Source organism: Hipposideros armiger, unplaced genomic scaffold (genome assembly GCF_001890085.2).
Source record: "Hipposideros armiger isolate ML-2016 unplaced genomic scaffold, ASM189008v1 scaffold_306, whole genome shotgun sequence".
Taxonomy (NCBI): Eukaryota; Metazoa; Chordata; class Mammalia; order Chiroptera; family Hipposideridae; genus Hipposideros; species Hipposideros armiger.
In genome coordinates this window covers 74,092-91,929 of record NW_017731656.1, presented here as the reverse complement: position 1 = coordinate 91,929, position 17,838 = coordinate 74,092, and the positions used below count along the sequence as shown (strand labels likewise).

Here is a 17,838-nt window from a genome sequence, read left to right as displayed (position 1 = left end):
CACACACACACACACACACACACACACACACACACACACACACTACTGGCATTTTCCCCTCAACCTATATACATGTATGAGTACTAGCATTTTCTGTTCCAAAAATAAATAATAAAATGTGTCCTTGACTCTGCCCCCATCTCTAGCTAGTATCCAATCTCTCTCTTGCTGTTATCAATATTTTCAAGACTATCTATACTTACCGCCTCCAGCTCCTTCTCATTCATTTCTAGACCAACCTGGCTCCTATCCTCACATTTCTACCACAGTTTCTCTTGTTAAGTTCATTAATAACTTCATAATGGTCAGGGCCACAGGATAGTTTTTGGGTTTTGCCTACTAAGCCATTTCTGGTACATTTGACAATGTCGATTATTTTCTTTCTCTTGAAACTCTGCTCCTTTGGCTTCCATGACACTGTGCTCTCCTGTTTCTCCTCATAACTCTAGGTATTCCCTCTGTGCTTCCTTTGTGGGCGCTATCCTCCTTTTGAATAGCGGGGTTCCTTACAGTTCTTGCTTCAGCCCACAGTACCTCTTGCCTTGTGCACGCTGCTTGACTTCGTGTATTCATGGTTTCAACTCTGCATAAATGTTGGTGACAGCCACTTCTATATCTCCTAGGAGTGTTGACCCACTTGCCAAACTTCCTGCTGGACATCTATCCCAAGGTCCCTCAAACTGAATGTACACAGAGCTGAATTCACTATCTTCCCTCTCAAAACTGCTAATCCAGTGTTCCCTACCTCCATGAATAGCACTGACGTCCTTCCAACAACAGCTCCTTCCTCCCATCTCTGACATATCACAAGCCTCCAGGTCCTGTCAGTGTACTTCCTAGAAGTTCCTCCAATTTGCTTTTTCTTTCAGTCCTTATTCTCAATGCTCTGGTTTCGGAATTCGTCATCTCTGCCTTCTGATTTGTTGTCCTACCTCCCATCTTGTCTCTTTCAAATCCTGCATCCTCCACACAGCCATTGCAGTGAACAGTCTAAAATGCACATCTGGTCAGCCTTTCTTTGTTTCCTATATTTTCCCCTCGTTTTAAATTTTGGAATAAAAATAAAGGTTGAGACTTAAAGAGAAGAGTAGGTGTAGGTCTGGATAAATTTTACAGAAGTGGTGTTACTGAGTTGGAATTCTCTTTTGATGACTTTTACAATCTCTATGAGATTTAAGATGGTTACCTTCTCAGAATTCAGGAGATAGAAAGTGCTCTGGTAGGGGGTTACTGATTAAATCTCAATTTTTAAAAATTAATAGATGATAGTTAAAGGAAACAAAAGAAATACTTACATGTTGGTGCAGTCTTTAAGATACCTTTCCAGTTATGCTCATGTGTTTAGTCATAATCATTTGATAACTATAACACAGCATTAAATGCATGTTTTAACAGCTCCTCTCTTTAATGCTAAAGTACATTTTCTATCATGGGCAGCAGCAAAGGGGGTTAAGAAGAATATGGAGAACAGTTTTTGAGACATCTTAAGCCCCAAAACATACCTGCAAGTAATGTGATAGTAGGATAGTCGTGGTTATCAGAAGAATTTCTAATTTGAAAACTTGTAGGCATTTCCTCCGTGGGCTATCGACATGATATTAGCAGTAAAATCTAAGCATAATGCTCACAGATAAAAGCAAAAATGGGGCTTTACCTTTTGGCAAATATTTCCTGTATGAGAGGATATAGTTTCCTCAGATTGAAGATGAGATTGAGAATTAATATTGAAGCTTTTGGTTCTATAGAGAAACATTTACCTGATGGTCATTTAAAGTCTTTCAAATGTAAGGCCATATAGCATATCAGTGGTGCCAAAGACAGCATAAACATTAATAATAATTTTCAATTTCTCTTTTAATCTTGAGTTTCTAGTTTTATTAATGGAGTCCTTAAGTTAATGTGAAGCCTTTCATTTTTTTTTTTTTAGCTGACCCATCCTGCCACCTGTTGGCAGCTCAGCGGCTGCTCAGCTCGGGCCGGGCCTCGAACTGCTGTTGCTCAGAGCTCAAACTCTTGAGCGAGCTCTTAACCAGCTGAGCCACTCGGCCGGCCCCTAAGCCTTTCATTTTGAAACATTTTGGTATATGTTTGACTATACTTTGGTATATGTTAACATATACTTAGTTTGTTTCAATATCTTTGGGGTTTGTAACATTAAAATTTTTTAAATACTCTTCTATTTTTAGTCATTAGGAATAATCAAAATTGATTTAATATGATCTGATTTCAAACACTGAAGTGCATGTAATTCAGAAGTAACATCATAATTGTATCCCTTTGAAATAAATGAAGGATTTTATAAATATTAAAGATATTTGAAATTTTTATTGCCTATGAATTACATGAATGCACCATATACGAAGTATGATCAAACAATACAGTGAATGTTTACATAAAAAGAATTATTACAGTAAAAGACACATTGCCATTAATCCCCCTCAAAATACTCCCCCTCTCTTCGAGCACACTTATCCCATCGTTCTTGCCACTTTCTGAAGCAGTTCTGGAAGTCCTCTTTCATGAGTGTCTTTACTTTATTCTCCATCATGACAACGCTCTGTGTCACACATCGCTCTGGTATGGCAATTTCTGTCAAATAAAAACATTCTGGTGTGTCCTCATCCACTTTATTCCCCGGATCTGGCACCATGGGACATCTGGCTCTTCCCCAAAGTCAAAATGATTCAGGATATCGAGGCAGCCATGACAGTGCAACTAAAGACAGTCCGTGAAAGAGGACTTCCAGAACTGCTTCAGAAAGTGGCAAGAACAATGGGATGAGTGTATTCGAAGCGAGGCGGGGTATTTTGAGGGGGATTCATGGCTATGTGTCTTTTACTGTAATAATTTTTATTTCAATTTAATCACCATATTTTTTATCATACCTCCTATGATATATAAATATATAAATAATGCAGAAATTGGACATTAAGACACTTGTGCATGTTATGTGTTTAAATTCTGTTCTAAAATTAAATCCTTACAAGCTAAAAAAATTTTCAAGCATCAGTGAGTGTTTGAAAAAAAGATACTTGATTTGGAAGTTAACTACACTCTAATGATAGAAAAAATGAAAATGAGACCTAACAGCTATGTCTGATACTTTGTTTCTGCTCTTTAGATTTCTATTTTGACAGTGCCAGCAGAGGAACGAGGAACTTCGGCTGTTCGGGTCATTGAGTTGTGTTCTTCAACAATGACATGCATGAAAGGCACATGTAAGCACAGTAGAGTCTTCTTATATTTGTCTTCTGCATTTGCTTAAGAAGTGAAGAGGGCATCTATTGTTACAGTTGTCAGAGTTGTGTTTATAGTTTTGCCATATATATTTTTTATTCACAATATTTGTTCACACAGTGTATATTTATACAATAAGTCATTTCATACTTTCTGCTTGTCTGTAAACATTCTGTGGCTAAATCTTCACAGGCACCATTATAAGTTCTCCAACGAATGAATTTCTGTGACTTTCCAATTCTTTATGTAATTTTTTTTAAGATTTTTATTGGGGATTTGGGGGATGGGAACAGCACTGGGGAACTGGGGGACGAGGAACAGACAAGTTGCTGTCCTTTGGTTCTTCAGTCTAGTTGTGGAGGACGTTGCTTCACTGGCCCAAGTTGGCACCATAATTGCGCTTGTCCCGGGTGAGGCAGATCAGTCGCCGGCTTCTGGACAGCCGCTCACAGCAGCTGCTGGCCACTCACGCTGGCTGCTGGCTACACATGGTAGCCCATGGCAACCCACTGCAGCAGGGGCTGCAGCCTACACCATTGCCAGTGACTCACAGCAGCCCAGCTCCAGGTTGAGCTGTTGTTCAGCATCTTACCTGTAGAGGGCAGTGTCACTGGCCCTCAATGTGGGATCCAAACCGGGGCTCCCTGGCGTCCCAAGCCAGCTCCCAACCAACGTGCCACTTGGCCGGCCCTGTAATTTTTCTTAAACTTATTGAAAACATACTTTCATGAAATATTGGGTCCTCCAGAAAGTCATGACATATTTTTCTATGTTTTTCAATGCAAAAATGCGTCATGACTTTCCCAACAACCCAATATGTTTTCTTTACTGCTTGTTTTCTTCTTTACTTTTTCTTAGAATTCTTAATCCAATTACTGAACTTCTACCATGTATAAATCCTCAATTTATTTCTTTTTTATCAAACTAAATTTAGGGATTACTTGATGCCAAGTAATTCTGTTCTTTTTCCGCATGTATTAAAATTGCTGTCTCTAACACTGTCAGATATTATGCCTTCTACAACATATTTCTTAAAGATGTTTCAGTAAGTAGAAATCAGCAAGTATGTATTAGACATCACTATGCCTAAACCTAAACTGTGTACTGTAGGGATTATGAAGACCCAGTGGCTGACATGCCTGATTTGAAGTGTTCATAATCTTATTGTATACCTGATGGAACAAGACAATATTAACTGAGTGCAATGTTCTCTTCGAGGCATTTTCAGGGTAGGTAAAGTTGAATATGAAATAGGCCTTGACTTTACTGGACCCACAGTTTTGGTGGGACAGATAAGTAGAGGCACAATATGAAAATACAAGAGATATGAGCAAACAGTGGACTCTAGAGATTCATAAGAGGGAAACATAATATCATTAGCTAGAATTATTTTTATTTTTTTTTAATTTTTATTAAATTTATTGGGGTGATATTGCTTAGTAAAATTATATAGGTTTCAAGTGTGCAATTTTATAATACATCATCAGTATATTGCGTTGTGTGCTCACCACCCAAAGTCAAATCTCCTTTCATCACCGTATATTTGACCCCCTTTACCGTAATTCTTCTATCATCCCCCTCCCGCCTTACCCTTTGGTAACCACGAAACTGTTGTCTGTTACTATGAGTTTTTTTCTGTAAACTTATATTAAGTTTTACGCAAACTGCTATAAGAATTATGAGAAGCAGAAGACTAATCTGGTTTGGCATAGTGAAGGAAAACTTGACTATATTTTCAAGTGTAGAGCTACTGTTTACTAAAAGATGGCAAAAAAATGTGGTAGAACAGAAGTGTGAGAGCTTGATGCCAGCAGGGAGAGAGAAGAAAACTTGAGCAGTATTGTTGTAATACTAAATTTTCTTTTGAAAAAAGTAGCCCAGAGAAGGTTTTTCTCCTTTTAAAGTGATTTATGATATTGGTCAGTCTTTACCATGGCAGTTACCATTATTTTCCCCTATTACTTGAACCAGTTTTTTTCATGTCTTTTTATTTGTGTTGGTGTCTTAGATACAAAATAAAACTGCACTCTCCTTTGGTTTTTTAAATTACATTCATTTTATGTTCATGAATACTTTGTAAATTTATATTTATAAAAATATTTCACATATTTTATATCTTGTCTAATAATACATAGTCACTATTGACAATTTGGAAGATATTAAAAAGAAAAGTAAAATTACTATAATCCCTCTACCCAGAGATGATAAATACTTGATGTATGTTTCTTTGTTTTTTTGTATATGTATACATATATATTTTCATAAAAATACGTTTTACATACTGTTTTATAATGTGCTTTTGTAAATACTTAATACAACAAAAATCTTTTTGCATGTCTTATGATACCATTTTCAGTGATTGTAGATATGCCATATTTATTTAATTCCATCCTGTTAGATTAAGTGTTAATGAAAAGTTTTGCTTAATCTGTGAAAAACAGCTATCCTTATAAGTAAATATTTGGTAGCATCCATTACTGTTTTTTAAATTTTTTGAGTGGAATTATTGGGTCAAAGTGTGTAGATATTTTTATTTTGAAATAATTATAGATTCATAGGAATTTGCACAGATAGTACAAAGAGGCCCTGTGTATCCTTTACCCAGTTTCTTACAGTAGTTGCATTATAACAAATTATATTACAATATTTAAACCAGGAATTTGACATTGGTACAATGTGCGTATGCAGTTGTGTAGATTCTTGTGACCATCACCACAAGGATCCCTTGTGTTGCCCTTATAAAATGTATTATATAGTATATAATTTTATAAGATTGACTTTTTCAATCAGTGTAATTTCTTTAAGGTTTATCCAACTTGTTGCATGTATCTATAGTTCGTTCCTGTTTGTTGCTGAGTGGTATTCCATGATAAGCTATAGTTCCTTCTGGCCTTCAGGGTTTCTACTGAGAAAAATCCTGTTATTTGAATTGTTTTGCCCTACAGGTAATTTTTTTTTCTCTCAGACTGCTTTCAAGAGTTTTTTTTCTTAGTCTTTAATTTTTAGAACTTGGATTATGATGTCTTGGCGTGCATTTCTTTGGATTTATCTTACTGGGGATGCATGCAGTTTGAATCTGTGGATTTATGTCTTTTGCCAAATTTGGGAAATTTTCATCCTTTTTTTTTTTTAATATTTTTCTGCCTTTCCCTCTCCCTCCTCTTCTTCTGCGACTCCTATGACACAGCTGTTAGATCTTTCACTATACTTCCACATGTCTCTGAGGTTCTTTGCATTTTTTTATTAAAAATATTTATTGTACCTATTAAAGAGCAGTCTGCCATGCTAAGCACAATGGATTATACAAAGGAATATTACTGAAGTGGTAACAATAATAAGATAGTACAAAGAGCACCAAGAAGAGAGCAAACTACATGTGTTTCTATTTTTTTTTTTTTTAGCTGAGCCATCCTGTCACCTGTTGGCAGCTCAGCAACTGCTCAGCTCGGGCCAGGAATCAAACTGCTGCTGCTCAGAGCTCAAACCCTTGAGCGAGCTCTTAACCAACTGAGCCACTCAGCCGGCCCTTCTATTCATTTTTATACAGTCTATTTTCTCTTTTTCATATTGTCATTTCTGTGATTCTACTTTCAAGTTCACTGATGTGTCCTGTGTCCATTTCATTCTACTGTTGAACCCATAGATTGAGTTTGTTGTTGTTTTTTTAATTTTAGTTATTTTATTTTTCACTTTAAAATTTTCCATTTGGTTCTCCTTTAAATCTTTGATTTATTTGCTGAGGCTTTCTCTTTCTTTGCTAAGACTATCTATTGTTTCATTTGTTTCCAGTATGTTTGTAATTGCATTGATGCATTTTTATGGTGGCTGTGTTCTGTTAAATCTTCAGATAACTCTGATAGCTGTGTCATGTGACATCTATTAATTGTCTTTCCTCGTTCAAGTTGAGGATTTCCTGGTTCTTGGTGTAATGAGCAATTTTGGATTGACACTCAGGCATTTTTGTTATTATATAATGGGGCTTAGATCTTATTCTGTTTTAGCAGGCCTTTTCTGACACTGCTCTCATGGGGAAAAGGGGTGCCATCTTGTTACTGCCAGGTGGTGGTGAAAGTCCTGGTTCTTCACTTGACTTCTGCTGGCACTTGGAAGTTGGAAAACTTCCTCATTACTGCTTAGTGATTGTAGTGAAGGTTCTCCACTTAGGCCTCCGTCGAGTCCACCCTGGCTAGGAGGAGCAGGAGTGCCTTGTTACTGCTCCCCAGGTGGCCTTCACTGACACCATGGGGAGAGGGGTGTGGCCTCATTACTCAAGCAGTAGTAAGAGACCTGACTCTCAGACCCCCTCTGACACTGCCTCATTGGGGTGGAGGAGCACTTCCTCATTACTGCTGTGTAGGGGTGGAAATCCAGGATTCTGCCACTATCTCTCCATGGACAGCTATTTCTGGTGGGGATGAAAGTCCTGGCCCCCTAATTGGCCTTCTCTGACACCACCCCACCAGGGAGGTTGTGGCACCTCATTACAGTCTGGTGAGGGGTGGAAGTCTCGGCTCCCCATTCAGCCAGTAATGGTGGATATAGAGGTAGGACCTCGGTTTTTCCTGTGGTGTTTGACTGGAGTAGAGCAATTGTTCATGTTTTCTGTCTTGCTAGGTTACTCCTTTCCCGGTCCTTTGACTAGAGAGAGCAGGATTTCAGTGGTGGTTTTTGTTTGTTTGTTTGTTTGTTTGTTTGTTTTTGTCTGAGTCCATTGAGGTTTCTACCTTTGCAGTTTTTCTGGTAACCAGTCTGGGATATATGAGGCAAAAGGAAAACCCAGGAAACTGTTCTTTTTGTCCCAAGGTCCCTATGCGGTCTGATTTCTTCTACCTCACAGAGATTTTATATGATCAAAATTTTTAGCTGTACTTTGCAGGAGGAATAGGGAAAGGTACGTTTACTCCATTTTTGTGGAAGTCCTTATATGTCTAGAGTTTTAGGACTTTTGATATATAATGTTAAATGCTCCCCTCCTAAAGTTGTATCAACTTATATACCCAGTGATAGTTTTTAAACAAGAATGTCTTTCTCTAAACCCTCAAGAGCACTGGGTATTATCTTATCAACACTCCTTTGGCAATTTGAAAGTTGAAAGATGATATTTTGTTTAAATTTGTATTTAGTAACTTTAATAAGTTGAACGTCTTTTTGTAATGTTTATTGGATATTTATACTTTTGTGAATTCCTTATACATTTTATTTATCTATTGCAGTGCTTGTTCTTATCAACTTATAAGGGCAATATAAACATTAATGACCTCTACACACTTAGTCTCAATGTGTTACAAGTATGTTTCTGGGTTCATTAAGCATTTTATTTAAAGCATAGGGTAAGTGGAGGGCATTGTCTTAGGTCTTAGGAGTAAGACAAAAAGTGATAAAAGAAATAATTCCTGGTCTCAGGAAGCTTTAAATTATTGGGGAAGAGAAAAACAACAACGTAAATAAACTAAAAAAAATAAGTCAGCAGCAAAGTAAGGTAGCATAAACTAGGATACAAGCAATGAGTGTTAAATGGAGGAGAGGTCATTGTGGTCTAAAATGATCTAGGAATGCTTCAAGAAAAAAAAAGGGACATCATCCTTCCCTTAAAAGTAGTATATAAGAAACTTCATAGTTTCATATTAATTATAATGATAATATAAGGTTTGCTTAGAAGTTTTCTGTAATGGAATAAAATATTTGAACTAATTTTATGTTGTGAGGGATGATATATTTGTGTGGGTTTATATATACATATGCACACACAAATATGTTAATTCATAGGTACATCAATGCATTTATAGAAAACAAATTTTAAGAGTATATACTAAAACAGTCACACCTGTGGTTATGCCTAAATGATGGAAATTCAGGTAACTGGCTTTCAGGTTTTTCTATTTGTTTATCTTGATTTTTCTGATTTCTCTGCAATATGAATGAAAAAACATACTTAACTAGATATGCCACAAAGGTAAAGGGCCACATTACAGACATGTATGATACTGTGATGAAAATTTGACATACTATTCCAGATGTTTGTTATAATTTTGATTATGTACAATTGAATCCACAGTCTTGGGTGTTTATTTTCAGACTACTACGATATAAAAATGTTTCAAGTATTCATTAAATTTGAGCATTTTTCTGTAGTCTTCATTATTGTCAAATCTTCCTACTTTGATAAATAGTTCCTAAAGTTTTAAACCACTTTTCCAAGTTAACCTATAACACACTAATCAGTGACCCATCCTAAGTTAGCTCTTTCCCACATGGCTCCTTCCTTCTCTGCCATCTGAATTCTGTCCCTGCTTAATTCATTTATTTATGTGTGTATATCTTCTCCCATTCCCCAAGCCTCTTCTTCAGGTCAGCTCATTCAGAAAAGCCTTCCAACTGATTGAGGAGGACAAAGTATGCCTGTTGTGTTCTATAGTCATATGTAACATGAAGTGGTATTGTGACCTTCACAGTTTCTTTTATAAGCTAAGTCATAGCTATTTTAAACATCCCCTGGACATTTCCTTAGAGTTTCAACATTGTTTAATTTTCAATATATTATTTGGGGGAAAGACTAAAATACATTTTACATGTATGTGTCTTAGTATCTTTCTCATATAATAGAGTTATATTTATTTATATAACAACCACTAACAAGGTCAAAGAACTTCCCTTGTATTATTATTTATTTATTTTTATTTTTTTAGCTGAGCCATCCTGCCACCTGTTGGCAGCGCAGCAGCAGCTCAGCTCGGGCTGGGAATCAAACCACTGTTGCTCAGAGCTCACACACTTGAGTGAGCTCTTAACCAACTGAGCCACTTGGCCAGCGCTCCCTCGTATTATTAAATACTACAGAATACAATGTTGTATGGTAAGAAATAGCAGGAGAGCACCTCCACATTTTCCAAATATAGGAGATCCCCACCTTTTGATGAAGTGTATTTCTTGACAGATCTGTTTAAGCAGTTTGTGGTGAGGCAAACTTTTGTCTACTCACTCCTGCGTTTCACACAGGGATTGTCAGTCTGGTGGGTAAGAGTAACCTAGAGTACTATATAGGTCTTCTTCAGGCCTGCCTAGAAGAACCAGAGAGATGGCGAGATTATTTGCCCAAGGTGATCTTTATCTTTAAAATATAGTACTACTACTACTATACCACTACTGTACTACTACTACTATAGTGCTGCTGCTGCTACTACTATAGTACTACTACTACTATTACAACTGCTACAACTACTACCACCACCACCACCAGTAATAATAATACCTATCGTCAGGGATTTGTTGGGAGTCAGTAAAGGGCTAAGTACTCCCCATTAATTATTTCATACAATTCTTAAAATATTCCTATGAAGTAGGTACCATTAGCACCATTTTATACATTACAAAAGTAAGGCATAGGGAGTTTAATTACATTACCTAAGATCACACACTTCAGTAAGTGGCAGAGCAGGGGTTTAAACAATTTTTTTTCATTCAGGGCCCATGACGCAGCCTACTACTTTGCTGATGCTGAAAATTAAAAAAATAATGCTGCCCTCATATACTTTTCTTTCTGTCCATAAATCATAAACACTGTGCCAACCATAAAATAATGGGCTTTTTCCTATTATACAATAGATAAAACAATTTTCCTGCATTGTGTGTTGATGGTCATTCAACAAATAGTTATTGAGCTCCTACTAAGTGGATATAAGTGAATTAGGGCTATTGTAAAGATTCAATGTTTATAAAGCATTTACTTACAGTGCCTGGCAAAGAGTAAGCATATAATAAATGGCAGCTACTATTAATATTAAGAATGCCATTGCTAATATACTGGGTTATTGACACCACATAGAGCAAAATATTATTTTTGAATATCACTATGTTTTCTCTCACCCTCTTGCCCTAGTATATACTGTTCCCTTGACCTAAGGTGGACTTGCAAGCCAGTTATATGCCTCTTCGTCCTTTGAATCCTAGTTCAAATATTGCTCTTTTCCCCAACCCTTTCCTGGCCTCATTCATCCACTTAGGCTTTTGCTCCTATATTTAAGTAGAACCTTGAACTTCCTCTTGGTTTACATTTATTCCATTTCAATAGTAATGATAACTAACATTTATTAAACACTTACTATAAGCAAGCACTGTTCTAAAAACTTTACATGGGTTAATGTAATTTATCCCTCCAACAATTCTGTGAGATAGGTCACATTGTCTTCTCTATTATTCAGATGAGGAAACTGAACACATAAAAGGTAAATTATTTACACAAGGTCACAGCACTAGTAGGAGGGAGAAGCAGAATTTGAGCACAGGCAGCCTGACTCTAGAGCCCATACTTGAACCATTATGCCATACTGCTTCCCAGAGCACTTATAGCATAATTAGTCTTACATTCCCTGTCCAGTGTGAGAAACAGAACCATGGCATACCATTTCTATCCCTAAACTTAATTATGTACATTAGGCATAGCACTGTTGAGTAAATGAAAAAACAAAAACAAAACACCTACATGCACAGTCTTGTTTCTAAAGTGATATTTTCTAACTATAAAGTTAAAAACTAAAGTTTTTTGGAAACTTTTTACCCACTAGCAAATGAAAAACAAAGAATTTTAAAACGTTCTATCTTAATATGTCATGAAATTGAAAAGAAAAATTTTTTAACAAGTTATGTTTTAGTTTGTGTGCCTCATGTTGTATGAATCAATTTCCAGCGTGGCTTTATAGGAAATGTAAGGAGAATACTGGTGTAGTGGAAAGAATATTTTCCCAAGAGTCTACAGAATTACTTCCAATTAGTTATATGACCTTGGACAAGTTTACTAATTTCTTGCATCTTGGCTTCTTCATTAGAAATGGGGAGGGATATGTGCGTCCAGCACAGCCCCAACAGGGCCAGTTGGGTGAGCACCCTGCCCCTCCCCATCCCACTGCCATGTTCCCAACACAGCTGGCTGGGTGAGAAAACACCCCAACCCGTGCATGCATCCCACACAGAGATTTCCCCTTAAACACCTGGCTCTGGCAGCTACGGAAATTGTTCTTCTAGGCCCCATGTGTCTGAAACAATTGAAGATAAATACATAGAAACAAACACAGAGATCCAAGCAAATTGAAGAGATACAAAATATGTTCCAAATAAAAGCACAAGATAAAATCCCATAAAAAATAGAACCTTAATGAATCAGACAGGACTAATGTACCTGATAAAGAGTTCACAGTAATAGTCATAAAGATGTTCACTGAACTCCAGAGAAGAATGGATGAACACAGTGAGAAATTCAAGAAGAGATAGAAAATATAAGAAAGTGCCAAACTGAGGTAACAGAGCTAAAAAATAATAGAACTAAAACAAAAAAAAACACTCTAGAGGGGTTCAAGAGCACACTGGAAGCAGAGGAATCAGTTTTCTGTAAGACAGGGCACTGGAACTAACCCAAGCAGAGAAGCTAGAAAGGAAAAAAAAAAGAATTTAAAAAATTCAAGATAGCTTAAGGGGCCTATGGAACAACATAAAATAGAATAACATTTGCATTACAGGGCTTCCAGAAGTAAAAGAGATAGAGAAAGGGGCAGAAAATATGCTTGAACAAACTGGCCAAAAACTCCCCTAAACAGTGGAAGGAAACAGACATCCAGGAAGCCCAGATAGTTTCAAACAAAATGAACCTGAAGAGACCCATACCAAGATGCATTATAATTAAAATGCCAAAATTTAAATATAAGAAGAGAATTTTAAAAGCAGCAAGAGAAAAACATCTTGTTACAAGGGAACCCCCATGACACTGAGCAGATTTGTCAACAGAAACTTTTCAAGCCAGAAACGGTTACATGATATATTTATAATGCTAATAGGATAAAAACTTCCAACCAAGAACACTGTATCTGGCAAGGTTATTATTCACTATTACAGCAAAAAAGAGTTTTTCAGGCAAGCAAAAGCTCAATAAGTCCATAACCATTAAACTGGCCTTACAAGAAATGTTAAAGGAACTTCTTTAAGCTGAAAATAAAGGGTACTAATTAGCGACAAGAAAACACTTGAAAGTAAGCACCTCACTTGGTAAATATATAGTAAAGGTAGTGAATTAATTACACATAAAGCTACTATGAAGCTTAAAAGACAAAAGTAGTAAAAACAACTACTTAAGGGATACACAAAATGAAAAGATATAAAATGTGATATCAAAATACAACATGTTGTGTGGAAGTTAAAATAGAGTTATATATACAGAGGATGCCAAAAAAAAAGGTATGCACATTTTAAGAGGAAAAAATTATTAAAATTGTAATAATACATACTGATAACAAAAGATGAATACAAGTCACGTTTGATTTCTGCAATTACAAGAGGTGCTCAAAGTGGTTACCATCAGCGTCTAGACACTTCTGATTATGGCGAACTACTGCTTGAGCAATGTTGACCAAAGTGTCCACTTGTATACAGTTTTTGGCACCCCTGGTATGTATATAGATAGATAGATATAGATAGATATAGATATACAGATATAGATATCACACAGAGAGACGCACACGTGCACATACATGATTGACAATTAAGTTCACGAACTCATCCTAGAAAAAGGGCTACATACCTCATTGGTTAATATCACTATGGTCACCTTCAAAGTACTCCCCTTTGGGAGCTATGCACAGGCACCAGCGTCTAGTCCACCCTTCAAAGCAATTTTGGAATTCTTTTTCTTGAAAGGCCATCAGAGCTGTCATCGTATTACCTTTGATGTCCTGAAAATCATCAAAATGTCTTCCTCTCAATATTTCCTTTATCTTTGAGTAAAGAGAAGAATCATTGGGGGCCAGATCAGGTGAGTAGGGAAGGTGTTCCAATACAGTTATTTGTTTACTGACTAAAAACTCCCTCACAGTGTCATGTTAGCTGGTGCATTGTCGTGATGCAAGAGCTCCTTTGGGACCATTTTTGCACACACCTTCCTCATGCCAAGATTTTCAGTTAAGATTTTCCTAACTGTTTCTCAATCGATGTTTACTTGATCTTCTATGCTTCTTACTGTCAGCCGACGATTTTGACACACAATTTGATGAAGTTTTGCAGTGTTTTCATCAGTTCTGCCCGTTACTGGCCGCCCTGCTCTCTCTTCATCAATGACGCATTCTCTCCTCAGAAAAATGTTCAGTCCATTTATACACTGCCATTTTCTTCAGGGCATTATCTCCATAAACTTGGACTAACATGTCCCTGATTTCACTTCCACTCTTGCCAAGTTTAACTAGAAATTTAATGTTTGTTTGTTGCTCTAATTCAAGCTCAGACATTCTCACAACTGCACACAAAATCACACAACAACAATAGTGAACACTACTTAGCAAGACACCACCACACGTGGACTTGAACACAGCTATGAGGCACTGATACACCAAGGTTATGAAACCTGACCGAGCTGTTTGTACAGTGCTGCCAATGTAAGCACATGGTGGCAAGTTCGCAAGCTTATTTGTCACACGATATATATTGGGTTGGGTTGTCGGAAAAGTTATGACGCATCTCTACAACGAGAAACACAGAAAAAATACGCCATGACTTTTCCGACAACCTAATATATATATATATATATATATATATATATATATATATATATATATATATATATATATATATGGAGAGAGAGAGACAGAGTTACATGTGAGCCTCGTGGTAACCACAAAACAAAAACCTACGGATACACAAAATATAATAAGAAAGGAACCTAAGCATAACACTGAAAGTCAGTAAACCAAAAGGGAAAAAAAGCAAGAGAAAAAGAAAGGAACTGTAAAACAGCCAGAAAGCAATTAACAAAATGTCAATCAGTGCATGCCTATCAGTAATTACTTTAAATGTAAATGGACTCAATTCACCCATCCAAAGACAGTGGTTAAATAGATATAAAAAGATAGCCATCTACATGATGCTTATAAGAGACTCACTTCAGATATAAGGAATCAACACACACATATATGGTCAATTTACGACAAAGGAGGCAAGAATATACAATGGGGATAGGACATTCTTTACGCTTTTAATTTTTATTTTTTTTAATTTTTCAATTGCAGTTGACATTCAGTTTAAGGTATACAGCATAATGGTTACACCTTTATATAATTTATGCAGTGATCGCCCTGATTAGTACCCATCTGGCATTATACATAGTTATTGATATATAACTATATATCATATATAATATTATATATTATTATAATATTATATATTATATAATATATAATATTATTGACTATATTCCCTGTGCTGTACTTTAAATCCCTATGACTATTTTATAACTATCAAATTATACGTATTAATTCCTTCCCCCTTTTCACCCAGCTCTCTAACACCCCTCACATCTGGCAACCATCAGAATGGCTATCATCAATAAATCAACAAACAAAAAGTGTTGGCAAGGATGTGGAGAAAAGGGAACCCTTGTGGACTGTTGCTGGGATTTCAAATCGGTGTAGCCACTGTGGTAAACAGTATCGAGGTTCCTCAAAAAATTAAACATAGAGTTATCAGTGACCTATCAATTCCACTTCCCGGTATTTATCCGAAGAAATCCAAAACTCTAATTCGAAGAGATATTTGCACCCCTATGTTCATTGCAGTATTATTTACAATAACCAAGATATAGAAGAAGTGGCATTCTTTTCAATAAATGGACTGCCACATACAGAAGAATGAAACTGGACCACTATCTTATACCATACACAAAATTAACTCAAAATGGTTTGAAGACTTGACTGTAAGACCTTAAACCAAAAAATGGCTAGATGAAAACAGGTGGTAAGCTTCTTGAGGTCGGTCTTACCAGTTTTGTTTTGGTTTTTTTGGCGGGGGAGGTTATCACCCCAAAGGCAAGGTCAACAAAAGAAAAATAAATAAATGGCACTATGTAAAATTAAAAAGCTTGCGTACAGTGAAAGAAACCAACTTCAAAATGAAAAGGCAACCTATTGAATAGATTTGATAAGGGGTTAAAAGCCAAAATAATATAAGGAACTCATACAAATCAACAGCAAAATATTAATAAGCAATCATTAAAAAATGGGCAGAGGATCTGAATAAACATTTCTCCAAGGAAGACATACAGATAGCCAACAGGCATATGGATAATGCAACGTCACTAAACATTAGGGAACAGCAAATCAAAACCTAATGACATGTCACTTTACACCTATCAGAATGGCTATTGTCAAAATGATAAGTAATAACAAGTATTGCCAAGGATGTGGAGAAAAGGCAACCCTCGTGCACTGTTGGTGGGAATGTAAATTGATGCAGCCACTATGGAAAACAGTATGGAGGTTCCTCAAAAAATTAAAAGTAGAACAACCTTATGATCCGATTCAGCAATTTCACTTCCGGGTATTTATCTGAAGAAAACAAAAACACTAATTTGAAAAGATATGCACCCTTATGTTCATTGCAGCCTTATTTACAATAGCTAAGGTATGGAAATAACGTAGGTGTCCACCGATGGGTGAATGGATAAAGGAAATTGTATGTACATGTATACATGCAATAGAGTACTGCTCAGCCTAAAAAAGAATGAAATCTTGTCATTTGCAACAATATGAATGGACCTTGAGGGTGTTATGCTAAGTGAAATAAGCGAGACAGAGAAAGACATACCATCTGATTTCACTTACATGTGGAATCTAAAAAACAAAACAAGCAAACAAGCAAAACCAAACAAAACCAATGCATAGAGAACAGATTGGTGGTTGCCAGAGAGGAGGTGTATTGGGGAGTGGGTGAAACAGGTGAAGGGAATCAAGAGGAACAAACTTCTAGTTTTAAAATAAGTCATAAGGATATAATTTACAGCATGGTGACTATAGTCAATAATGTAGTAACTTTGTATGGTGACAGAGGGTAACTGGACTTATTGTGGTGATAATTGCACAGTGTATACAAATGTTGAATCATGACAAATACCTGAAAATGATGCATACAATGCACCATGATGTATACAATATAATATTGTATGTCAGTTATAGTTCAGTTAAAAGAAATTGAGGGGTTAGTCTAAAGAATTTGTAATGATTCCATACAAATTGAAAACCCTCAGTGGTTCAGATTTTGCATGGATGTGAAAAAGCCACCTGTCCTGGATACATGTTTGATAATGTATGGGACATTATTTTAGGCAAAATAGCTAAGATTTTTTTTCTTCTAAAGCCCTCTCCATCTCTAGCTTTCGCACTTTGTTTTTCCATGATAAAATTACCTCTTTGGTCTTTACTATAGCTTAATCAATGTATAAATGCAAAACCCTCAGTATATACAAATCAACTGGCTTTGGTTTTTTAGTCTCAATAGTATGGCTTACACCAAGAGTGTTGACTGAAGGAGATAAGTTTGAATGTATTATTTATACTTTGCCTTGTTCCAGAGAAAAAGAGAATTTCATGTTCACTTTTAAGTCTTGTATGCTTTCTTCTATAATAACATGCATTATTTAAAACTCCTGGTTAGTACTTATAATAGATCTAATTTTTGATATAATATATAACAAAATTTAAATACACTGAGATAGAAACTGACATTTTTATCATTCACTTTTATTACTTAATTAAAGTTTAGCGTCTTTTTTACCTCCTTTTCTTATGCTTTGTG

General features: G+C 36.2%; 1 protein-coding gene across 3 annotated transcripts in view; it reads left to right on the top strand.

Moving 5' to 3' along the window:
* The window catches only part of CHM (CHM Rab escort protein), a 184,470-nt gene that overhangs the window by 140,384 nt on the left and 26,248 nt on the right, over positions 1-17,838 (top strand). For all 3 annotated transcript variants that reach the window (XM_019659908.1, XM_019659909.1, XM_019659910.1), the window contains one exon: positions 3,122-3,218. In XM_019659908.1, the coding sequence (XP_019515453.1) occupies positions 3,122-3,218 (97 nt within the window). The remainder of the gene's footprint in view (positions 1-3,121; positions 3,219-17,838) is intronic.